The sequence below is a fragment of the Rhodnius prolixus genome, unplaced genomic scaffold (genome assembly GCF_049639745.1).
Source record: "Rhodnius prolixus isolate KJV_2025 unplaced genomic scaffold, Rpr scaffold_4, whole genome shotgun sequence".
Classification (NCBI taxonomy): domain Eukaryota; kingdom Metazoa; phylum Arthropoda; class Insecta; order Hemiptera; family Reduviidae; genus Rhodnius; species Rhodnius prolixus.
The window spans coordinates 20,449,548-20,475,766 of NW_027411614.1; the positions used below are offsets into that span (position 1 = coordinate 20,449,548).

Here is a 26,219-nt window from a genome sequence, read left to right on the forward strand (position 1 = left end):
AGAGCTTTATTTTAAATATTTCTTAGGATTGAAACCCATCCATCATATATCAAAAGCTTCTAATGCAAATGACACAAATATTGTTCAGTCTAAATACCCAAGAATTTTGTGAGGCCTCTTTTGTCTTCCAGTTGCTAACTCATCTACACTTTCTACGAATTTAGTTCTTATTCTACCGGCTGTTGATTCATAAACTCTCTTAGCAGAATACTATTTTCGTTATCTAAAACTCAGCAGATAATTTAATAAAAAATTAAAGCGTAGACAAAGTACAACTCTATATCAATGTACTGTGACTTAATAAAATCTAAATATTGTTTCCATAACTATTCTGGAATGACCGCCGAATGGGTCTCTATTGGATTAACTACAAGAATGGCCAATTTACTTCTTTCTGCGAGAGGACTAATCCTTGTTTAGATATCTATACATGCTTGCTTAAAAAAATTGATAAATCACGTAGGTAGGTTATGGGAAACTTGGGAATAAGACTACACAAGGCATTCACCAAAAGGAGATTAGATTGGAAGAGATGATAGCAGCTGGCTTCGGATAGGAATCTTCGGAAGGCACCTCATATTGCATAGGACTCTAAAATCTCTCTCTCTTTTCTAAAAGAGAAAGAGTATGATAAGAAAAGGGCTAGCAAGAATTTCAACATACATTCTAGTTAGCAAAAATTTAAGAAAAAACTATTTAAAAAGTGTAGAATTTTCTATATTTATATTTTGCACTCATTTCTCAGTTTCGTAGAGAATATTTTTAGTAATAGAGCAAGATTGTCAAAATTTGATAAACCTTGCCGTTAATTTCTTTTTATGCTAACCATGTCATCTGGTTACTTTTGATATTTTATTTCTTAATGTGATTAGTCTCTTCTAGTGGGCAAAAGTGCAGGGAAATTATTGTTAAGATTATTAATGACACTGTCATCAGTAGATTCTTGTTTACTGTTCAATAGTTTTTCTTTCTTATAAATAATTAATTTTTTCTACAAGTGAAGAATAAATAACTTAGTCCCAACCTCGCCTAGCTTGCAGTGTACAGTTTTTTTTTTGTAATCTGTTTGATTTCGGAGATGTGGGGGATTGGCCCACAGTCCCCTAGTGCAGAGGTCGCCAAAGTTTTGCTCAGTGGGCCGGATAACTGACAAAATGACAAGCGCGAGCCAGAACGAAAGCTTTGAGAAAAAGACGAAAAACCAAGTTCAGCATTCCGTGTTAAACATGGATGGTGAGATCCAACATATTTATTTACTAAGAAAAGTTATCTCCTAGTATTCTCAACTTTAAATTAAAACTGTATCACAAGTACTCGTATTCCATTCATTTTATCAAGCAAATTCAAGTACCGCCGACGGATCTGATAAACTAGCGACCCCTAACCTAGTGTTATGGAGGGATTGCCTCCTTTAGGCCTCTATACTTGCCCTGAGCAACTTCACCTTTGTATGCGGTTAAACTCCTACTCCCTGAGACGGTCTGATGGCCTGACCCATTCAGGGTGGTGCATTGTTGACTGTTTAGATTACGCAGGGGTACCACGAGCAGGCGATCAACTTCACCCCCCCCCCCCAATAATAAATCAACAAAATATTGTTACAATGTTTTTTGGTAGTCCCTTCTTCTTAAAACAATGACTCACCGAGAGAAAGTAAGTCTCTTTTTCTCCAGACTCTGAAATTTATTTAGTAATCTTGATTTAAATATAAGGGTATATCAATTAAAAATTATTTGACTGATTTTATTTATTAATGTTACTTAATTAATAATAATTTAAAACAATTAATACACTACAATAATAAATGCAGCGCCATGTGATTTTGCACTGCAGAGTAGGTGAGTAGAATCACCATTAGTGGCGCCATTACTGGTTAAATCTTGACTCAAAAACAAATAAATAAATATAACTTTAAAATTGAAACTTTTATTAAAATATATTAAATACTTTAAATTACTTTTAAATTTATTTTTTTAAACTAATTTTATTATAACAAATTTAAATAATACGAAAAGTAAATAAAAAAAAAGAAGAAAGATAACGCCCTTATACAATTTTGTGATTTAAAAAACTTTCTATTTACTTTCAGTAATTATGTAATATTTCAATTGAAAATTTACAATAAAATTAAATAAATAATTTTGTTTTTTTAAATAAAATACTTCGTTCCTCTTCTGGCCTTTCCAGGAAGGCCAGTCTAAGTCGGGTCCCGCGTTCAACCATGAATTGGTGCTTAAAGTACTTTAATTTTTTTTAAAGAAATGTAAGAAATTTAAACTAGTTATATGCCAAAGATTACTTACCAATTGCCGGGGATTGTAACTAACCAAGTAACTATGTGTGTATTTTGTCTTGATGAATAAAAAGTTTCGGGACATGGTTTCAGTTCATAACTATAAGGTGAGAACTTGGTTTGAGATATGTTAAATCTATAAAATGATTAATTTAACTTATAATTATTCTTGATTAATTCTTCATTGCTTAATAACGAAACTGAAACAGATTTGAATAGATTTTTATAATGATTTTGTGCCTAAAAAGAAAAAAATAGTTTGGAGCAGGCAGCTAGGAAATTTTTCATAATTGGTGTTCATTGCATTTTTATTTTTTTTAAGTACACTTATTTATTGTTTGTTTGTATAATAATAGGTATTTAAAAAGATTATCATTCATTTCAATTCTATTAATTAAACAAATAGACATCACACTTTAATTACGTCATTTCTGCTATTTGGGTAAATTTATACAGACCAATTTCTGAAATATTTTTAAAATAAGAGTGTACCTATTGCTACATTAGAGTACTATTCAGTAATACATACATGTCTCATGGTTTAACAACATTTAACAGCTACGCATGAGAATCACAAAATCATATAAACTCATTGATTAATCTGGTGAAATCTTCACTTTTTATTTAAATCAAAATTAATGTATTTACAAGACCCACTATTACTTATGTTCGGAAACAATGAAATACTGCAATATCTAAGATGAGGGAACTTTGTCTCCCAATTTTAGTCTTAATATTTTTTGTTCAATGCAAAGCTTTCGACCTGGTAACTAGGTCATCTTCAGGGTTATGAATATATTTTTTACTGAAACAGATTACAATATATGTACATAGACTTGATGATATAAACAATAGTTTCCATAATTACTTACCTTTAACTTATTACAATTTTGTATTCAAAATTGTGGGTGTTCATTTTGAAGGGTGGTGCGTCTTCTGTCCTGACTTTATTGAGTACTAAATGATCTGTTTTAAAAACTTTAATGGTACTGAATGCCATGGCTTTAGTGTAACGTTCTTATTCATTTGTAACGTTCTGGTATTTTGAATTTCTCAACTTTTTAATAGCACTTAGTATGCAATTGTTAACAACGTAAATGCTTGAATGTTCCAACAGAAAATCATTTGAGACAAATTACTTACTACTGAAGGATTATATTGCAAATTTCAGTTAAATTTTTGCAGAAGTATCTTATTAAAGCTGTAATGAAAATTCAGAGCGTTTTTTATTTTTGTTCATTATGAAGTTTTCTTTTTCTCTAAAGAAAATTTTTTTCTTAAATTACAGGTGTGCAAGTGCTGTTCGTGAGTGACTTTCTGTGCTTGTGAAAGTGTATTTTTCTTAAGCTCATTGGAGACGCCGATCCATTTCTCCAAGAGCATCAAGTAAGCAAATTTTTCACATTCAAGAAGTACATTTTCAAGGTAATTCTTAATAGTAAAACGTATAACTTTTAAGTACAGATGTGAGTGATAAAAAGTGTTGTGTCCTGTGTTATTTTGGTTCATATTCTTCTAAAATAAGTTGGCGTGTACAGTCACCACCTCCAGAACCTTAAGGTAATTCAATTTATTCTTGATTTCTAGGATTGAAATTATGCAAAATCACTATTTACCTTATAGAAGGCATTAGAATTTCATGTTGATCGTATATTTTTCTTTAAAGTCAACATCTAACGGGTCCTTTTCCTTCGAATGTTGTAAAGGTATAAAAGTAAAAAAAAAAAACGAAAGTTTTGACAAACTTTACTAATATGTAAGCACTTTCCATATTTTTACTGCCTGCAAACAGCGCATGTTAACCATGTTAAGCACTTGATAAGAGTTATCTAAAATGAAATTATTTATAATCTGAAAACTGTATTTCAAAATGAAGAATCACAAGTTCACATTATTTCCACAACTTTACAGAATAGTGAGAGCACTGAGTTATGTTTGGTATGTGCAGATGAACTAGCCACATGCATGCTTATTACATCATTTTACGTATTTGTAAAAAAACTGAGAGATTTCCACTTTTTACGCGGATTTTAAATTCAATTATTAATCAATAGTCACTGGCAGTAATTTATTTATTGTACAGAAGCAACTTATTTTGGAAGTAGTACAATATTTTTTACCGCTTATAAATAATAGATATTTAATTGTTTGAAAATGTGGTTAGGTCCACAGTGCTGGATTATATCCCCGATTATATCCAAATTGACACCAATTTTGGACTTAATAAGAGATCAATAAATTAGGTTTAAAGCACTTAATCTTCATTATGTAATCGTCTCACACTAGATAACAATAAATAACTACAAGAAGGGCAGACTATAAAATGATAACTGGTTGGAAGGTTACATTGTGTGTATGTACATATACATACATGATATTAAAAATGTTACAGAATCTCTTCTTTTTTTTGTAAAAATATTGAAACGAATGAATACAACCTAGTATATGTATTAAAGGATCTGTATGTTTTGTACATGGTTAATGTTTTACAGTTGTTAAGTGGGAGTTGTATTTTAAACGAGGGGCGCGCAAATTTAAGCAACAAATTACCAAGTTCATTTATACTGGGAAATAATTATTGTTAAATTAAATATTGATGAAACCATTATTCCAATCACCGTCAAATAATGAATGAGTCTTAAAAGAAAGCTTTAAATAGTAGAGAACATGCAATATGCTCGCATTTTCATGCTTTATTCTTACTTATGAAATCAGGAGAATCCTTATCAAGCCATGTGTACAAATTTTAAAATTTAGTACACACTCAATGGTATAACTGGGAAAAAGACCTGAGACTAAGTGAGTTTATCCTTCAGAATGACCTCTAAACCAATAAATAATTAAAAAATACTTATTTAATTTTTTTTTTAATTGCCGAATGTTAGAATAAATTTAATTTGTCGATCCTAAATGCAGTCTTGAGGTCTAGTTTCTTGAAAAAGTTACGTAAGTCTCCTTTCCGATTTTACTAAAAGAAGTGAATATGTTGGATTGATTATTGTATCGGTCTTGGTCCTGGTAGTTTGTACACAGTGATTTATTTATATTGTTGGTATTTTGGTACAGTTATTTTGAGGCTATTGAGCGAATAATGTTGAATTCTCGTTTATAGTTAGGCGGTGCAAGTGATATGGTTTTTTTAATTTGATTGACATGTGTCTGAAAGCGACTAATTTATTTTAGGGTAGGTTGTTGGAAACTGTTGCGTTAGTAGCACCAAAATGAACGTGGTATTTGTATATTATTCCTCATAATTTTGGGAGAGCTGTGAATTTAAGTTTTCCTCTAAATCGCTATTTCATATTTTCACGTTCGTTACGTTTGACCAAATATCAGTAGAAAATATTTGACCGGTCGTTTGAAAAGTCCGTGCAAAAATAAAAACTACTTAATTTTTTGGGGTAAACCTTTTTTATTTTTCAACATAGTCTCCTTTTAGGCTTATACACTTCGTCCAACGCTGCTCTAGTTTGTTGATCCCTTCTGAATAATAGGATTTGTCCAAGTCTGAAAAATAGCCATTCGTTTCTGATATCACCTCCTCGTTTGAATAAAATCATTTTCCCGCCATCCATTTCTTCATATTGGGGAACAAATAGTAGTCCGAGGGAGCCAAGTCTGGAGAATAGGGGGGATGTGAAACGAGTTGGAACCCTATTTCCATTAATTTTGCGACCACAACTGCTGAGGTGTGAGCTGGTGCGTTGTCGTGATGGAAAAGGACTTTTTTGTGGGCCAATCGTGGGCGTTTTTCTTGCAGCTCGGTTTTCAAACGGTCCAATAACGATGAATAATATGCACCTGTAATAGTTTTACCCTTTTCCAGATAGTCGATGAGGATTATTCCTTGCGAATCCCAAAAGACAGTCGCCATAATCTTTCCGGCCGATGGAACGGTCTTCGCCTTTTTTGGCGCAGATTCCCTCTTGGTAACCCATTGTTTAGATTGTTCTTTGGTCTCAGGAGTGTAGTGATGTATCCATGTTTCATCCACAGTGACGAAACGACGCTTAAAGTCCTGCGGATTCTTCTGGAACAGCTGCAAACCGTCCTTGTAACACTTCACACGATTTCGTTTTTGGTCAAGCGTGAGCAATCGCGGCACCCATCTTGCGGATAGCTTTGTCATGTCCAAATGGCCACTCCGAAAATTTTGAAACCACTTATAAACTGTTCTAATCGAAGGTGCAGAGTCACCATAATGTTTATCAAGCTTCTCTTTAGTCTCCTGAGGCGTTTTGCCCTTCATAAAGTAGTGTTTAATCAACACAAGAAATTCTTTTTCGTCCATTTTTTGAAAATCACTCGACTTCCTCGATTCAAACGAATGCCAAACACAAAGAAATAGACCGATCTGGCTGAAACTTGGTGTGTGTTCTTCCAAGAGATGCTACTAACTAAACATATCCTCGATACGCGCCAGTAGTGCTATCTCTCTGAATTTGCACGGACTTTTCAAACGACCCTCGTACTTACTATCTCATCCTCAAATCCTACCTAAAAGATCGATATACCAAGTTGAAAAGTCAACTGTGGAGCAGCAGACTCTGATATCCGTCTGGCTCGAGCTGGTGTTCCTCAGGGCAGTGCCCTAGGGCCTCTTCTTTACTCCTTATATACAGGAGACATACTTCAACATCAAAATACCATTCTTTCTACCTTTGCTGACGATACTGCAATCTTATCTCCTTATTCCGATCCTCTTATCGCTACACGAACTCTACTAACACACATCAACCACTTACAGGACTGGCTTTTCAAATGGAGAATCAAAACCAACGTTACGAAGTCAAAGTTTATAGTATTTACTCTCAGACGGAAAATCCTACCTCCTGTCATCTTGAACCAAACTCCTATACCAACTGTGGACAAAGTGCGCTACCTTGGACTGCACCTAGACAAACGGTTGACATGGAATCCCCATACTAGACTGAAAAGACAAGAAACTAACCAACGCTACAAACTTCTCGCCAGACTACTTGACAAACGTTTGAAAGTTAACCTACATAACAAAAGACTCTAATATCTACTGTTATTGCGACCTATTTGGTCATATGGCATCGAAATATGGGGATCGACTAAGCGTTCCAACTCACTACGCCTCCAGGCATTACAGTCAAAAATACTTCGAAAACTTCTTAACGCTGCGTTCTATGTATCTAACCTCACTATCCATAATGACCTCCAAATCCCTTTCATTACAGATCTTGCTAACACTCGTTTTCTCAAATTTCATTCCACTCTACAGCAGCTCATCCTAACCCTCTCATAGAACACCTATCTTCCTCCACATTACCAGGTAATCCTCTAAGGAGATTGAAGAGAAGATGGCCTCGTGATCTTCTTTTATCGTGAGAGCAGAGCACGTTACTGGAGTGGCACCACTGGGTGCCTTCTCCACTCAAGATTTTCTTTTATTTCTTTTTTTTTTTAACCATATTTGCTTGCTGCAACAACTGTTGCAGTGGTAAATTACAATAAAAGATTAAAAAAAAAGAAAAAGTTGTTTGCAATTTTTCCGAAAATGGTACCCTAAAATAATTAAAACTTTTCTGGAAAATTCGATTTAAGGGTATTTAAGGTGAGAGGTTGGTTAGATTCCCTCTAAAGAACGATTTTGTTTGTAAGGCACGGTTCTATCTTTTGTGTATCGATATGGGAGCGGGTTAAATGTTTTGTTAAAATCGATATCCAAGAAATTCCTCAACAGGAAGTAACGGAAGTAATATAATGGATAATTCACCTTCTCGAAAATGGCTCTCAGCATTTTCTTTGTATTGTACATTTTCATTTGTAGACTTCTCGAAGTAAACTATGGTTCTTTTATAAAGTTGTCCAGATTTAATATAGGTCAAATATTCCGAGTTGGAAGAATATTAATTTGTTTAAACCTGAGTATAAGATATACCGTGAGAGTGTCTATATCCTTACTCTCTGATCATCACAGTCCATGAAGGGCCTGAGCCTCATCCACCACAGTTTTCCAACCATCACGGTCCCTAGCCCGCCGTTCTTCAACTAAGCAAGCCGATGCCAACAGTCCCGCTACTGCATTCGGCTACTGCCGAAACCCACTGTACCTGCTGTATTACCCAACTCATTAATTTGGGCGTTTGCTAGCGGAGTAACACTAGGCGTTACACATCTATCGGATTTTGCCCATATAGAAGAATGGCCTGTGTTAATTAGTGGAAAAATGATAGCTACTTATTCAGTATCTAAAAATGGAGATGCATTTTTGTCATGACTTATTCTAATTACATATTGACCAATATAAGAAAATAAGTCCATTGTCACGTATCACGTACGAATCGTGGACAGTTGCAGTTAATATTTATTTTAAACTATGAGTGAGAGGCAGTGTCATAGGAAATGCCGTATCTAAAATGGAATTCATTACTACCTCATCTTGCATAAAGAGTCTTATCTTTCTATGCAAAACAGTTTTTATATTCTTTATGTTAATTATATCACCTAAGAACAATTTAATAGAGAAGACCTTATTTCCTTTTGTTGAATCATTGATGTTGTAATCTTTCTTTGTGGGGTGATATTAATATCCCTAGAAGTATAATTCATTTCTTTCATTTTTGGAAATTTAAAACTTTATTTTGTTTAACAGGAGATACATCAGTTCGAAATATGAAGGAAATGTAAAGCTCCTAAACTTTAACACCTTGAATCTCCTTTAAATGTACAGTTAGGAAGTGGGAATTGTGCACAATTGAAGAGGTAGATGAGTACTATAATTGTCCATATTTTTGGAAAGTTTAAACACGTAACTTCATGTTTATTAAATTTTATTTTCAAAAAAATCGAAAAATGAATTTTTCAAATTTCTCATTTTTTTTTGTGACGGGTGTGATAATTTTTTGTTTTGTTTCTGATGTTCCAAAAATATTTGTTATTCATTTTACATTGCGTGTCAATCAGGTCTATTTGAAGTGAAACTAATTTTATAGTATTTCTATGAATATCGCGGGCCACATGCGGTTACATGAATCTGAAACTTTTACGGGAAATATTTTTTCTGGTACTTCGATTAAGAGTATTGCGATGTGAGCGAGATGGTAGAGAAGGCCTCTACAAATAAGATGGAAGAATAGATGAAGATAATAATTAAATAATACTCAAACAATTGGAAGCAATGTTTTGAAGAATGTTTGTGAGTGGAATGATGAGACTAATATTAAGAGATAGTCGTGTGAGTTTAAGGGAGTCCATTGTATTTCTTAATTATTTGATTCAAGTACTCTTACTGTCAGAACATTGTAACTGGGAACCAGTGGAAGTAGTTAGTGTAACAGATCGCAATATGTTGTCGTAACATAGATTAACCAAAAGAATTATAAAAACGAATCTTTCTGCCAATGCTATATCCGCAGTTTTACCCATCAAAAAGCAGCTGACAATGTCTGAAATTCATTTATTCTTCTATTTTTTTATTTCCTCGTAGTACTGGCAGGGCCGGATTTAGGTGAAAAGAGGCCCTAGGCTATTCCCACTTATGAGGCCCTTTCACCTACCAATTTTAAGTTTGTAAATTACATGAGAGATAATAAAATACATCACTACTGTGATATACTCGTACAGGGTGTTCATTTTAAGACGGCTCAAATGCATTTCATACTTGAACGGTTGTTCTGAGCGAAAAATGGTAGAGGAAAAATTTGTTGCCCGTCACCTCTAGTTTCAGAATATGTGACTTGGTTTTAGATTTCTGCCCGCATACGCGACTGACGCGCGACCAAAAGTGAGGGTTCGCAGTTGACCCCCATTTTCATATACTCAGATTTAAAGAGTATAATAAAGTATGATAGAAACCGGAAACCGCAATTCGATATCTTCAAAATTAAAGGTGCTAGGCCATTTCAAAATCTGGTATTTATTAATCATATTTCAATTTTTTAACTTGTTATCAAAGAGAAAGAAGAGCGCGCGATAGGTCATTTTTATGTATTTTTTCATCCCCTTTCTACTGAAAATATTGCTAATATTTCTACTGAAAATTATTTCCCGATATTAAGAAAAGTACTAGTTTTATTGCCATGGCAATATTTTTAGTACAAAGGGGATGAAAAAATACATAAAAATGACTTATCGCGTGCTCTTCTTTCTCTTTGATAACATGTTAAAAAATTGAAATATGATTAATAAATGCCAGATTTTGAAATGGCCTAGTACCTTTAATTTTGAAGATATCGAATTGCGGTTTCCGGTTTCTTTCATAACTTATTATACTCTTTAAAACGGTGTATATGAAAATGGGGGTCAACTGCAAACCCTCACTTTTGGTCGCGCGTCAGTCGCGTATGCGGGCAGAAATCTAAAATCAAGTCACATATTCTGAAACTAGAGGTGATGGGCAACAAATTATTCCTCTACCATTTTTCGCTCAGATTAACCGTTTAAGCATGAAATGCATTTGAGCCGTCTTAAAATGAACACCCTGTATATCAATACGTTAAATGAAACATGTTGTTATTGGTACTGTTTTTAGAATAGTGTAATTTTAATTTTGCTAACAATTTGAATGTAGGCCCCTCTTGATCTTGAGGCCCTAGGCTGAAGCCTAGTTAGCCTATAGGAAAATCCGGCCCTGAGTACTGGTAAAATTCATTTCTACCAAAAGTTTAATTATTAGTTAGAATTTAACAAGACGCCATTTCTTGTAAATGAAGATACGTAGTTTGGGGAACATTAAAAACTAGGCGTGAAACTCTAATCTACCTTCTATTTGTAAATGAATGATATTTTTTATTTAGTGCAATTCTTTACACGTAAAAGGATTCTGCGCTTATAGTATCTATTTAGAAAATTCATATCGACTTGTTTTCCGTCGGCCCGGGACTAAAGCTTAGAAATATGTGGTGCTTTTGGGTATGGCCTCGGTATTATTTAGGTTGCGATAACAGAAATTAAACAGTGTTACTGCCTTTTGTAGGGGAAGCAGGATAATCGGTCACGTTTTAAGTTTTGAGCAAACCATGTTGGACTTCCAAATTTGTGGGAGAAGACTCAATGGCCGCACCCAGAAGTATAGTGTGAAACACTTATATTGGAATACCGGAAATAAGAGAGCGTTCTGTTGTCAGGTACCTGACACAATTTGGTGACAAAAAAAAATTAAAAGTTGTAGATCAAGGGTTACCGAAGCACTTAGTGGGCCCCAGATTGCCTCCAAAAGGTATGAGGCAGGAAAACATGAAGTTGGGTTTAATTAAGAGTTTTGGTTTGTAGGGTTTACTGGGCACGCTATCTTACGCTACTCGTTTCGTACGAAATAAGAAGTGCTAAATATGGATATGCAATGATATAGTATGAGAAACGGTTTTTCAGTATTAGTTCAGTATGTCCGTATTGTGAATACTGTTCGAAAGAGGTTGTACCCAATGATACCTTACCTCTTGGGCTAGACCCTCGGGTTTAATTGAAAGGAAAGAGTAAAGGGAGAATCATAATATCCGCATTATGTACAGGTGCTCTCCCATTAGGCAGAATTAATACTCATTATGTATAATCAAGTATAATCAAAATCTTGAGTATAATCAAGGGGATGGATTATCTGAATTCCTGCATAGATCCCGGGTACAAATGTCACATGCCTAACCTTCTAGTTTTCTCTTCCTAGGAGCTTCGTATAGCCAAGTGCATTGAATTCACTAATGTTCCAGGTACCAATGGCCTATACTATTGACCCGCTTTAAATAAATAAAAAAAATAAAAAAGTATTTTAATATAAAACGTATTAAGTAAATTCTTAAGCCGTGTGGAACGAGAAATCACTGTCCGGTGACCAGCAGTGCACTGAAACAACCTCTGGGCGCCAATAAAGTTAGATGTTGATGCTCCTTAAATTTAAAAAATGAAAATAATAATACTAAATAAAATAATAGAAAGGAGAGAGATTAACAGTAGAGATCAGTTATTAGCCCTAGATTTTCTGTTTGGTAATATTCAGTGTTCTTTGTAACGAGAGAACATTAATGGAAGGCCGGCATTGCGCTAAAATACACTCCGGTCGCCAGTGACCTCAGATACTGTCGCACCTTAATTTAATTAAAACTGTTCAGTAGTTAATCGTCAAAAAGTTCACGAAAAAGAGTAACCCAACTTCGACAATTTTTTTCTCTTTTTCTATAAAACATAAAATTCCCAAATTTTCTTTATAATATAGTACAAATCCTCCTTTATGACTGTAATTGTTTTGCAAGAAACCGGAATTCTGCAAAATAATCATAATAGGAAATTTTAGTTTTAATATTGTCCTCTAGAATCCGCACTTTATGACTCAAAAAACCTGAAACTTGTTCCCAATTCCCTAAAAAAACAAAATTTTGCAACTTGAATGCGACCGAAGTAATATAACATATAAGCGGCTGCGAAAAATACAAAAAAATAAAAATAAATTAATAACACAAAAAAAAATCTTTATAAAAAAAAACATGATAAATACGATGATGTGGGTAATAAGTTTTCTTAAAACGGAAATAATTATGGGATATTTAGCTAGCTGAGCGCAATGGGTTATACATGGTTGGTAGGTTGGTAGACCTGTTCCTACTTTGAGCGCTCATTTCAGTTCTAACACTGAAGGTAGTTTTACAGCAGTGCTGCCTGACTGTTCTGTCTTCGTTGTAGACAAAACGTTACGCGTAAATGTATTATTTTCTTTCGTTTAAGATTTTGATTTTGTAAACGAAATTTATTTTTACGCGAGTGTTAAATTAATTAATTAATTATTTTTTTTAAATATTTGAAGTTATATTTCTCTACATAAAAATGAAACAAAGTGTCCTTTTGATATTCCTGCTTTGCTTAGAAAGTTTCTGTGAAAAAGGTACGTTTGAATTTTAAATTTTTTGAACAAGTTTATTCTCAGCTCTTCCCTTTTGATTAGTTTTTAAAATTTTATTCAACTGAAATAAGAAATTTTATCAAAATAGTATTACTTACAGCGAACAATTTCATATAATAAATCTAAATTTAGGAAATTCAACCGACGACTATTTGTGAATTAATTTTTGTTATTAAATGTAGGGATATTCCTAAATTAAACCATGATCTTCTTAATAATAATAATATTAATTTAAAGACAATGCCAGATTCCATGCTTTTTGAAAAGTTTAAGTATTTCCGTTGTAAGAGAAACTTTCTCTTTTAACATTTATTCTACGAAACGTTCAACTTTTTTGTCTACAAATTTCATTAAAAAATTGATTTCGGTTAACCAAAGCTTCTTTTTTTTTATTCTTTCTTTAAAATATCCAAGCTTAAAATATTTTAAAAAAATTGATGTTTTTGTAAAGTTTATGAATGAATCTTTAACATAAATATCATTACTGAAACGTAAAATTGGTAAAACATGAATTTTTTTTAATAGAGTAGCGGTTGATTTATAAAAATAGTAAATTCGACTGTTTTATGAGCTCTTTTTTAAAAAAAATTGAAGTTTGAAGGAAGGAACACACAACCGGAAATCAGTTAGGGTATTTGGAAATGTACTTATAAAATTAACCACTTTTAGAATCTTCAGAGTATTTTTGGGCCCTTTTTATTGGACTACTTTAGAATCCCCATTGTATTTCAATACTTTAATATTCTAGTAGCGATAACTGTGACTGTTGAATGAGATTGTCGGACGTATTACTGTAGGCCCATTCTTTATCTCTAGCTAGTGTCGTCATTTTTGGCCATATCTCATTAAGGTTGGTCCTATTACGAAAAACCTTAGAGGTGGCTATGTAGGCTCTTTTTTCTTTTCTTTTTTTATAGAATACTTCGCGTAAATAAATATTTGGTTAAGATAGAGAGTACAGCTGGCTTGTAAGTAGATACTTTGTTAGAGAAGAGGAGGTCTGTGTATGGGAGCAAAAAACTTTGAACTGTTGTCGGTCTGAAAAAGCACAGTGAAACTCTTTCAAAAAATTAGGTTCACTTCATTAATTTTCTCGTGCCGTCAAGTTTGACAAATAAAAAAAAGGGTTGTTCGAGTTATTTTAGAGTGTGTTTTGCAAGACCTTACGGTTTTCTAGCCCTTCCATGGTAACAGCATCGTTGGTCCCTTGCTATTCTGGGTGCACTACCTGGTGAGATACCTATGTACCTTCTCTTCTCGACTCTCATCTCAGTAATGTTACTCTTCTAATACACTCACCACCAGCAGTTCCTAAATTAAAAAAACCTATTTCGAACTCCTTTTTATTTCTCTCGTACTCTTAACTAGAAAGATTACTTACTCATGTAGATTTTCGATTTTGAATTATCAGTAATATCCATCTTAGATCATGAGATTATTTTTTTAACACATCACGTATCCACCGTAATTCAGAAACGAAAAATCGCAGATAATTGAAATTGGATTTTTCGCTGATAGAAAAGAATGTACCACAATAAAGGCATTGGTTAAAATCGATCTTCTAAAGTGCTAAAATAATGTAAATAAAGTAACCAAAAATACTACTTAAAATACTAAAAGTACTGCGTGTACTAAGTAAATTTTTTAGTTTATATCTGTGGAATTAGAGAATCTTTTAGACAGGTTCGCGAGAAACTTCTAAACCAGTTTTGGAAATCCACTTCCGTTTCGCCATAACTTTGAATTATATCAGTTTTTTCTCATATTTTTGATATCAATTCTGCATTTATTATTATTATTTTTTAATTGCATTAATTTTTTTTTTAAACAATAAAGTTACTCGTTCTTTCCTGTTATTGCTAAACCGTAATTCTTTAAGGACAAAATTAATCTAAGAGAGAAGAGGAATTATTGACAACATCAGTCTTATTTTTTTAGTAAATATCTTAAGCAAGCTTCTTCTGGGCTTACTTATTGATTACTTACTTAGCAAGTACCCTATTAACCTCAAAGTTTAACTGTTTTTTTAAATAGTTGTGACTGTTATGGTAATTATCACTTTTGGCCGCTGGACAGCGTTCTATCGTTACAGACAATACTGAAAATTACCGGACAGTGAGCTGTGAGAAGCTCTTAAGAACAGAAAATCTAGCCGGTAGTAGGATTTGAACCTGCGATCTCCATCTGAGCTAATCACTTTCTCTGTTAAATTCTTTTCCTTCTGCAGTCTTTCTATGTGCACAGCTTGAAATTACTTTTGAAGGTATCATTCCTTTCACTGCTTATTTTAATATAAACATTACAACGATTTAAAGAGCTTTGTTTTCGCTAGCAACCAATGGTATTCTTACCTAAATTATTTAAAACTAAACTTTTAATAAAAATTTTATGTTAAAAATTGAAAGTCATGCATAGTAATGAGGAGGCAGATGTTTTCCACAATGAATTCGTTGTAAAAGGTTTTAACTTTATACGATTTTTAGTGCCGCAAAGTCTGCTTTACACATCGCTGTTTGTCCAAAAATGTTTCGGCAATAACTGGAAAGCGAATATCTGTTCGATCGCAACATAACAAGGGAAACTACAGTTAAAGTAGTTTAGTACAGTTATTGTACATGGAGCTTTCATTTTTTAAAATAGTATAATATATTCTAAGATCTAGACCTAGACAAACAAAATATTTAAATAGGGTGGAAACATCCCTGCAGGGATATTTTCAGTTTGGCCCCTTCCTCCTCTCACCCTACGTTGAGCTAGCCCCCTCTTATTACTTCTATTCCACAAATACTTCACACCCTTGTGCGTTGCTTTATTGCATGTAACACGGGTCTTTTGAATTCGAGAAGAAATAAGTTCCCACCTGCATGCATTTAGTAGAACGTCCTGTGTCCTTATTGTGGTTGCAAGGTATCTTGGGTTGTTTAAACAATTGCATAATTCAAATTCAGTTATACAGTAAGGTGAACATTGTACTATTTACTATTGTTAAACGATGTTACCTAGTGACCTACTTTTTTGTTTGAAGACGTTGGAAATGATTTTCTAGCTAATATTTATGCTTACATCTCATATTTTAAGGGTAAACTCTCTTGTTTTTAACGTTTTTGCTGAATCTTCGCAATTCCCTTATAATTGCGATCATTAATTAATATTCTCATGTAAGACCCATTGAAGATTCACAGAAAACTTCATCGCTCCATTTTTATGGGTTCCTAAGCTTATTTTTCTGCATAAAGCTCCCTAACATCGTTAATAAAAAAGTATTCAAGCCAATTGCAAGAGCGTGAATTCCAACATTGTTCAGATAGAATTGTGACTAAAAGAAAGACTACTGTAACAGATTTTTTTTTTTGGCTTTTACTCTGTAAATTATAAAAGTGTAATAACAATTTAGAAACGAAACTTTTTAAATTGAACCGAAATTTAAAAACACTTCTCATAACTAAATTATTTTGACCTAAAACATTCATTGTTAAATAATAAATGTTGTGGATTATTGTTAAGCCTTCAAGTAGAAGTCGCCACATTTTTATGATCATAGATCCCTATATAATTTTTCGAAATCTCCATCGACCAACCCCATAAAAGTAATTTTCAGTTAATTAAAATAAAACTATCTATTAGGCACTGTGTTTGTACATTTGTTTTATGATTTTAAACATTTATTAAAGTAATTTTACATTGTGTAACAATTAGTTTTATAAAAAATATCTTAATATTGAGATTTAAATACCTCATTATTTATTAAAATAATAAGTAATTATAAATAAGTAAAAATAATAAGTAAAGTAACTGCAGTATTGCTTCTTAATTAATGAGATGGGTGTGCCTGATGTTTCTTTGCAAAGTTCGCTATATTGGGTTCGAAATTTTTTTTACTTCGACCTCCTGGCTTAGATCGACCCCTACTTTTGCTAAATAGACCCCTGGGGGATCTATATAGACTACTTTGGCGACCAATGCCTTAAAGCAACGTCATCGACTGAATTGAGAAATCGTAAAAAAAAGATCCATTCCTTAGGAATTTTTTCTTTAAGGTCACTCCAAAATTTACATACTCGTAGTTAAGTATAGAAGTTTAAGTTTCCACCAAGTCTATTTCTCGAGTAAAATTTTATTCTGCCTAATTAATTAAGGAAAAATAATTAAACAAAACTATAAATAATTTACCAACATTTTATAGAAATAAATATAAAGAAGTTATTTAAATAAAACCTTCGGTTATAACCCTTCAAGTTGGGCGTTTTATAGGAAAGACGTAGAAATAGAAAAATGTGAAGAATGCAATAAGTCGCACCATTTAATTCCCGCATTCTTAAACGAACGTCATTAATTCCCTCGGAATTTTTATGCATATCCCAACCTTCGTAGAAACTTTTTTAATTAGTTTTTTTGTTTAAATAATCTTTTTTTTTTTCTCTTAATTTGAAAACTATTTGTACTTCAAGGTACAAGATAATTAACAAAAAGCAACTTATGTTACTTGAACTTCGGTTAAATCTAGGATCGTGGTCATAACTTTAATAATTCTTAAATCTAAAACTTCAATTTAAATGATTCTATTCCGATTACCTCTTCATTTTGATTTAATATATTATTGGATAAATTACCGTAGAATGTATTTATTGTTAAAGCAGAGCCAGTAGTGGCGCGAAGAACGAGTGCAGTAAACTTCGCTCCGCTATAGTCATTCTACTCGGGAAAGTGTCACAAATAAAAGTGAAAGGATAACGGTTAATATTTAGAAAATCTCACAGAAAATACAAAAATAAACTAACAAAAAACTGTCTAAAAATATAGTTTTAATGACTTAAGATATTCTCGCCCAACTTTGCCTTTCCATTATTGTTGCAAATATTGTTTTATAGAATTTGAATACATTTTTAGTCATTGTTAAGGTTGTATTGTATAATCGATAAAATCAATCGTGATACTGAAAATACAATTGAAATAAAATAAGTACTTAATAATGAACGAGAAAACGAATGAACTAGTAATTATACTGCGAATATAGCTGCATTTACTGTTTGGACATTAGGATTTAATTTATTTTTTATAAAATTGACACTGAAAAAACTAAATTAAATCCAATGAGCGATTTCGCACTTTTTTTTTCTCGCGATTTCATTGAAAAGATCATTTAAGATTTTTTTAAAAATGTTGAACATTAATTCTTGCCCGATGGACCATTATTTTTTATTTGAAATTTAATTGGCGGATGATGAAATGATGATGAATTCTAAAAGGAATTAAAACTTTAGTTTTCCTATATTTTTCTTTTTTCAATCAGTCATTAACACTGCATTGCCAATGCTCAAACTTAGTCAGTTATTGCCAATGTGAAGTCATATTGACTCCATAATTTATTTTTATCTTTTTTTATATTGATTTCAATTTTAATAATAAAATTTGCAATAAAGGATGAGAAAGAATAGGAATTAAGGACGAAAAAACAAATTTTGACCACAAATCGGCTTTAACATTTCACGCAGAAGGAATTAACTTCAACTTAGGATCGCAGTAATTTCAGTATTTTCTAGAATCCTGATTGGCTGCCCTCTGATCAGGGACATTTTCATTTTTTTAATCACATTCACTATTTTTTCAATTACTGTGCGCTGTTGATACGGATCGGAAATTACCTAATTCGCTACAAGTTTTTGGTACAATTCGGACAGTAAATCAATTCTAGGAAAAGGCTTTATTTTTGCGCCTTGATACTTTCTATGAAAATTATGTAAATTTATACAAATAAGCATTTAGGCAATAATCTGGAGTCAGGATAATAACAGAAAATCTACTTATATTGCCAATCAGGAGTCGAAATGACTCCTGATATATTTACGTGTAATGCCAATCTGGAGTCAAAATGACTCTTATGATTCAAGTAAACTAATCTGCAAAAAAGAAACTAAGAATTCCACGGTCTTCAGCTCGTGACTATCAAATGGTGAGAGAGTGGGGGATAGCATAGCAAAGAGTATTTCGGGATAGCTATGAGATGTGGGGAAACAGAGACCATTCCTATTTTTTTTGGAGTCAAATTGACTCCGGATTGGCAATGCAGTGTTAAGGTACACTCAACATTAGCTCATTGGCACCCGGCGCTTTTCTCAGTGCTGGCTCTCGTTACAGACTGCAAATACTGTTCATTGAACTCTTACTTCACTATTAAGTTCTCATATTAACCGTTAATTAAAATAAAATGCCAAGATCAGAAATTGAACCCTGGTACTATAATATAGTACCACTATTATTAGGTCGCCGAAGAGATTAAATTTTTGAGTAATGATTAATGGATACCTAACGGAGTCGCCTCTTCAGTTTTATTGTCACTTTCTCCCATCAGTGATGACAGAATTATCTGTTAAAGAGACTTTCAGATAATTCATCTCACACAAATTAGATTCTATAAAAAAAAAAAAAAAAAATCCAGAAAGCAACTTTTATAAATTCATAATGAATTTTTCGTATTTTATATAAAATTCCTGGATAAGAAAGTTTAAAATGCTAAAAGTACGCTTATACCTTATATTAAAGCAAAAATTTATTCTTTAAGTTAACAAAAATCCTTTTAAATTAATAAGACAAAGTTTAGGAAATTCTTTTCCACCTCCTTTGTGAAGTTTTAGCCGTCATACTTTCCACTTTTAACAGGACTTTGCCGCAGATAGATGTTTTCTGTTTTCGTATTCTTCAAAAAAATGTTTTAATATTTTAACTTTCTTCTAAGTTCAGTTTAATATTTATTTTTCTTGTTGAATATTTTCATTTTGTGGATTACAATTTTTGATTTTCTATCTATAAAGTTTTTAATAGAAGCTCTTTACAAATTAGATCACTAAGCAGTTAAATGTTTTCGCCATTACTGACAAACCATTTTATGCTTCTTAAATTATTGATAGTTACATCTCTAGTTTTTAATTTCTTGAAAAATAACGAAGTGAAAGATTCTCTTAATTCTAAATTAATTAATTGGTTTTGTGTGTACTTAAGATTTTGACATCTAATGAGATCATCAAAATTTGAGAACAACGCTTGGGTAATTGTTGAATAATTTTTTGTTGGTTTATTTGTAGAATGGGAAGGGAATTAGACGAAATTTGCATTGAAATAATTGCAGGATTTTAAAATTCATTTACCGGAGCAAGTGAACGAACATTGAAGAGTGCTCGTAATTAAACTGCTGACAGGGTTTTATATCTTTTCATGCAACTCTCTGATTACGTTAAGGCAATAAAAGTGTAAGAAATCAATTAACTAATTAATTTAAAACAAAATAAAGAAATTTATCATTAATAAACAAATTGATAATAACGGAAGGATGGGCGCCAATAACCACAGACGTTGATGCGCCTAAAATAATTAAAAATAAATAAATAAATGAAATAAAATAACAGAAGAGATTAGCTCAGTATTCGCGCGCTGGATTTCCAGTGAACGAATCCCGGATTCAAATCCAGTTTCTGGTCCTTAGATATATTTTTTTTTTAATTCTTAAGAGCTTCTTACAGCTCACTCACTTTACAATGATAGACAGTGTTGTCTGTAACGAGAGAACATTGTCTGGAGGCCAGTAGTGCACTAAAGAAAGGTAATGACCTTAGAAAGTGTCGCGTTTAAATAAAAAAAGTAGCAAAAATAATGACTGATTATAAATAATAATGAAATTTCTTTGAGCAAGATTTCAGTTTCATTTCATTAGAGATCTTGTGATCAGCGTCTTAATCTTTGATGTAATTTACTCAACATTCATTCGAGTAATTTTTTTACATTCCCAACATTGCGCGAAATCTAATGTTTGTTTAGCGTGCATGGAGTAGGAATGGCATTGGAATACAAAAATAGATCTCTTCAAGCTTTATTCACGTGCCTACAGAGTCTTGCTGTTCCTGACAAACACTAATATTCCACCTACAGCACTCGTATAATGCTTGCTTGGTATCTCTTCAGCTGGTCTGACCACTTTCACTTCCTGTTTTAAAGTGGTAGGTCTTCAAATTGCCACCAGATTTAGTTGTCACCAAAAAAATCCTGTTTGTTGATTATTTGTGTTAGAAAACTTATGATTTTAACTAAAATATCTTGCAAGATGTAGAAGTACCAGGTGTTTACGTCAAAATGTCCACCTCTCTAAACTTTCTTATTTTCTGGAATTTTGAGGTTTTGTTGGTATTTTGGTTTTAAGATCATTTAAAAAAAAAATAAATAAAAGATAGGTACGTGTGTTGCAGCTTAGAATGATTAGCCTTATATCTGTTAGTTTTTTTTGCGATATCCATTGATTTCTAGCGAACTTTTAGAAGGAAAAAACTGTATTTTTTTGGTTTGCATTTGCGGATAATGGATTAGGTCGGTCCATTGATAGTGGGCTCAACAAAAATAATCAAAAGTTGTCTACTATTTCTGTGAACTATTTTGATTAAATAAAATTTTTTTTACAATTTATATATTTGCCCGCTTTGAAATACTCTTTTTTTGGGAATCGTAAAGCGCGCCGTTTTTCTGTTAAAAATCGATTTCGAAAATTAGGCATGTTGAAAATATAATATGAAAATTACGTTCGCTCTGAGGATTACCGACATTAATTGGAAGGTTTAAAATTTAATTAGAGAAAATACTAAAAAAGTATTTTGTTTTTCTATTTTAGAGGTCTAAGGAAGACATTCTACATTTGAACAATTTCATTCTGACAGAACTTGTTCATAGAAATCAAGGTTCTTGTTCGTAATTTTCTTTTATTATCCGTATAGAGTCTATGAGGTTAAATTGAGATCCTTCTAATTTGAGGGTCAGCCCCAAAGCCTATTTCTGGCATAATCATGTTGAGTCACTAACTAAGCTCCTATTGTTGCTCATGTATTGTGCAGGCCCCTTTAGGATCTGCACCAGTAATCCATTTCTAGGCTAAAAACCCTGTATCTACTTCTTTTTTTTTTTGTTGTACATCATCTGTAACAAAAACGAAAATTATTATTTTTAAAAAAGTTGTAAAATAGCCTAAGAAAGCCTTTTACTAGTTTTTGCAAAAGCCACTGTTCATATTGATGAAAGAAACTTGACGCAATTATTACCGTTGGTAACACCAGTTTCTCACTCTGTTAATGTTCCTTTCCTTGGAAATGCCATTCATTAAGTATTGATAATGAGCCATAAATATCTCTCCCTTAATGTCAGCAGTAATTACTACGTAGTACTGTTTACGAGAACTCAAGGTAAATGTCTGGTCTAGAGAGCAGTTAGATTCTTTTATAAATTTTTTATTACTTCTGAGAAGATAACATACACGGCCGTGTTCATACATTTTTAATCTACTATTTCAATTCCCTCCTTGCGTTAGAAGCCATTTGGATCAAGCAATCGATGCTCTAAATAAGAGAAATTCCTTTTCTTTTTCTTTTAACGTTTCATAAAACTTTTATTTTTTAAGATGAATATGGGAACAATTATCAATTCGCGCACTTCAATGAGGCTGCAGACGTTAGTTAATAAAATATATTTGTTCGACTAAAGAAAGAAGAGAATTAACTGATTCACTTTGTGAAGCTATATTAAAGTATAACTGATATAATCGAACATAGTGACATGACACTTTGACATGGTTCCGTTACACTTACAGAGAACTCTTTAAAAATATGATTTTTTCCTGGAAAATGTCTAAAAGAAAAGAAGAAAGCTTCCATATGTACCATGATGCACGAATTTTAAAGAAATTCATTCAAGCCATATTTGTCCAAGTTTGACCCTTCTATGGGGTTTTCGTTTTTGAGATACCCAGTTCACGATGTGTTCACATTCCGTTGCTTACCCACAAGTAATGTGTTAAAAACAATTCTTCGCGATCAGTGATCCGCAAATCTTATTAATTCTTTTTATTAGCAGTAAGAGATGTGAATTAGTTGTTTTCATTAACTTCATTATTAGAAATAGAACAATATGTGGATGGTAAAACTACATTACATCCAAGTGACTCTTGCAGACCATTTTTTGGCACTTATAAGACTCGAAAGTCGATCAAGAAATTTTACTGAAGGTCTTTTTGACAGATAATTAGTAATATATATATTTTTTCATTTAATTACCATTCACAATCTATAGAAAATATAATCAGTGAATCTGATTACTAAGCAGTTTTCTCGGCTAGATTAACTGGTGCAGAGAAGCTGCCCATTGGCAACACTCTCGCTGCAGTTTGTCACTTAAAACAGTTGTAAGTGGTCACGAGGCCATCACCTCCTCAATAGACTGGGCAGAATTTTCCTTTACCTTTAACGATCCATTTGCAACTGCGTAATACATAGAAGCAACAAGCAAATATGACGAACAGCTTAGATATGACATAGAAACAAAAATAAAATGAAGTAAAAAGTAAAGTGAACACAAAATAAAATGATAAATAAGTAAATAAGGTTAATCACTGGAAGAGCATGAACGAAGGCCATCAAACGATGACCATCATAAGTCGGTTAAAGTAAAATACCGAATGAATTGAATACGAAGGATGCTTTTTTATCTCTCGACCAGGTTTATCGACGCCTCAGAGGCAGAATTAGTAGCGATTTTTTTTTTGAGATTGGGACATGTAAGATTGCTGATCAATCTAACAAGAAAAGTGGGGAGCAACCCACTGTTGGAGTTTAGGAGTTCGGAGGGAGTAGCGTCTGAGACAGAAAAGATCAGAAAGCAGTTGGTCGCTGTAAAAGCATTGCTTTCATTTAATCTTACCCACACATTAATCTCAAGAGACATTGTGTATAAACAAAGGGCACATTAAGCAATGGGGCGTACTATGCGGTTCTGCAGATTCTGTTGGGGAGTTAATCAAATTGAATGAGAGACAAAATCTCAAAGCGTCTCCTTTATTATCTTCGACGCATCACTTTGTCACCAGTTGTCCTCATTCTGCATCCCTTACGAGTAGTCAATTTGTATGTTGAAAAGATTTACTTGGAATACTACCTCTTTAACTCACCAGGCGCGTCCGACACCTTAAACACTAACACTGCACGTCTCTTCTCCTTGGACAGAAAAAGTTTTTTTTATTTTTTTATATAATTTTATTAACGCTCGACTGAGCAGAAGGCACTGAACTATGGTTACCAACAGAAACCTCAAAACCTCCAAGGAACAATCCCTGCAACTTCAAATGCTTCGCACGTAGTTAGTGTTCCTTTCTAGTTTTGTTATCACGTAGACATTAAAATCTCCTAATGTTAGCAAAAGTCGCCCAACACTATTAACGCAGTTAAGCGAGGAATTTAGTTTTAAAAATCCCCCCCCCCCCACACTGTGCAGAATTAAAATCAGACAATGACGTGTATACACGTCGAATGCAGGGCAAACAACCAAAAGTTTACAACGTCGTAATAGTCATTGCAAGCACTTTTTCTGCAATTTCTGGGGCTTGAGATTACAGAGTATTCTGTGTGCATTTCAAAATCTTGCACCGCTTCACGTATGCATTGCCTAGTTAACTAGGGAAGCAAGAGCTTTTACAAGGAAGAAAAGAGCTTTGAATTCTGTGCAAAATGAAATCATGCTCGTACTGGGGCTGAACCTCTAACTAAGGTAAAAACGGCATTGCACAAGGGTTGAGAGCTTCTATTTGTGTGCGTAATTCCCAATCTCTAATGCGGAGACCAAACATGTACCAACCACTTATCATTTGGCTGACTCCCACCACCTCCCTCTGTGTAAAATACTTTGCATTGTCTTTCCTTTTATATTTTTAAGTCAAGCCGTTAGCATCTACTAAACCATTGGGTTTTTACTGCCCAATAAAGCAATAGAGGCGTTCATGTTTTGCACTAACGCTCCTGTCGACATCGTCAAATAGGTCTCAATTCAGTTTACCTTTGCTACCTCTTACTACAGTGCAATAGAAAGATCTAAGTAGAAGTCAAATTCTCTATATTAAGAACTCTCTGATTTTTCTGGTAGAAGAATTCTCTGATAACGAATGGAAATCTGAAACCGATCAGAAATAGACAAAACATGCGTTTTACGTTGGATATAATCGACAATTAGAGGGTCTGATATGTTCACGTACACCAGGGGTGCCAAACTCGCGGCCCAGTCAATATATCCGACTCAAAGTAAAAATAAAATAGAAATGTGAATTAGAAACGAAACCAGCATGTAAAATTATAATATACTTTATTTATAAACTATACGGATCATTTTAAATTGTACGCGCGAAAATGTAAAATTCTAATTGACTGAAATGGAGTCCGTTTCACACTAAGCTATCAACGGCAAACTGCTACGCATCAGCTGATACACCTAACCTAATAAGACGTAATTATACATATGTACGTTTAAATTAAAAATAATTGTTTCTATAACGTTGATTTATTTTTTTTTTTTTTTGCGGCCCACGTTAGATTTGTTTATTTGGCCCAAGTTAGCTTTTGAGTTTGACACCCCTGACGTACACCTTTATATTGATGTCCTTAATGGACGGAAACTTGAAACTCTGTGGTATTCATTTATACTTCTTGGGAAGCAAAAACTAGGCGCCACGGTAGCCGAGCGGTTAGAGGCGAGGCCTGCAAAGCTAATATGTATCGTGGTACTGGGTTCGATTCCCGGTCTAGGCCTTGGATTTTATTTGATGGTTAACAAAAAGAAATTTACAATAAAGTATGTTTGCTAGTCACCTCCGTCCACGACTCCTAATTTGGTAGTTGGACGTTAAGCACCGCCTGAAAAAATAGGCGATTACTTTACTACTTACTACTTACTAATCAACGATTAGTAAGAAATTTCTCCTCATCTTTGACGTCCCATTTTATTCCTTCTTTCAGGAAACTTTCAGACAAGCCTCTTTTGCAACATCGTTAACAACAAGATTAAGTATTATTATTAAATATGCTGTGGATATTCCATTTTTACTTCGATGCTTGTCCCATATCGTTGCGCTGACTCTACAAAATCTTCTGAGATGAAGACGTTTCCTTAAATACCAAAGGCAGCAGCCCTCTCAATAGCAGATCGTCTGCAAACGTTTAAATCTTTTTTATCGCTTTGTCACACAAAATAATTCTGGGCAATTTCTAGTTTCTTAAA

General features: G+C 33.1%; 1 protein-coding gene across 3 annotated transcripts in view; it reads left to right on the forward strand.

Moving 5' to 3' along the window:
• The first annotated feature begins 2,190 nt into the window (after positions 1 to 2,190).
• The window catches only part of LOC141455397 (limbic system-associated membrane protein-like), a 482,699-nt gene continuing 458,670 nt past the window's right edge, over positions 2,191 to 26,219 (forward strand). The window contains exons 1-2 of one of the 3 annotated variants that reach the window (XM_074130441.1): positions 2,191 to 2,400; positions 3,582 to 3,853. Coding sequence is in view for 2 of the 3 variants with exons in the window: in XM_074130439.1 (XP_073986540.1) it covers positions 13,076 to 13,133 (58 nt within the window). In the remaining variant the exon portion in view is untranslated. Of the gene's footprint in view, positions 2,401 to 3,581; positions 3,854 to 12,859; positions 13,134 to 26,219 lie in introns of those variants that run through there. The other 2 variants (XM_074130439.1, XM_074130437.1) reach the window with 2 other exon arrangements.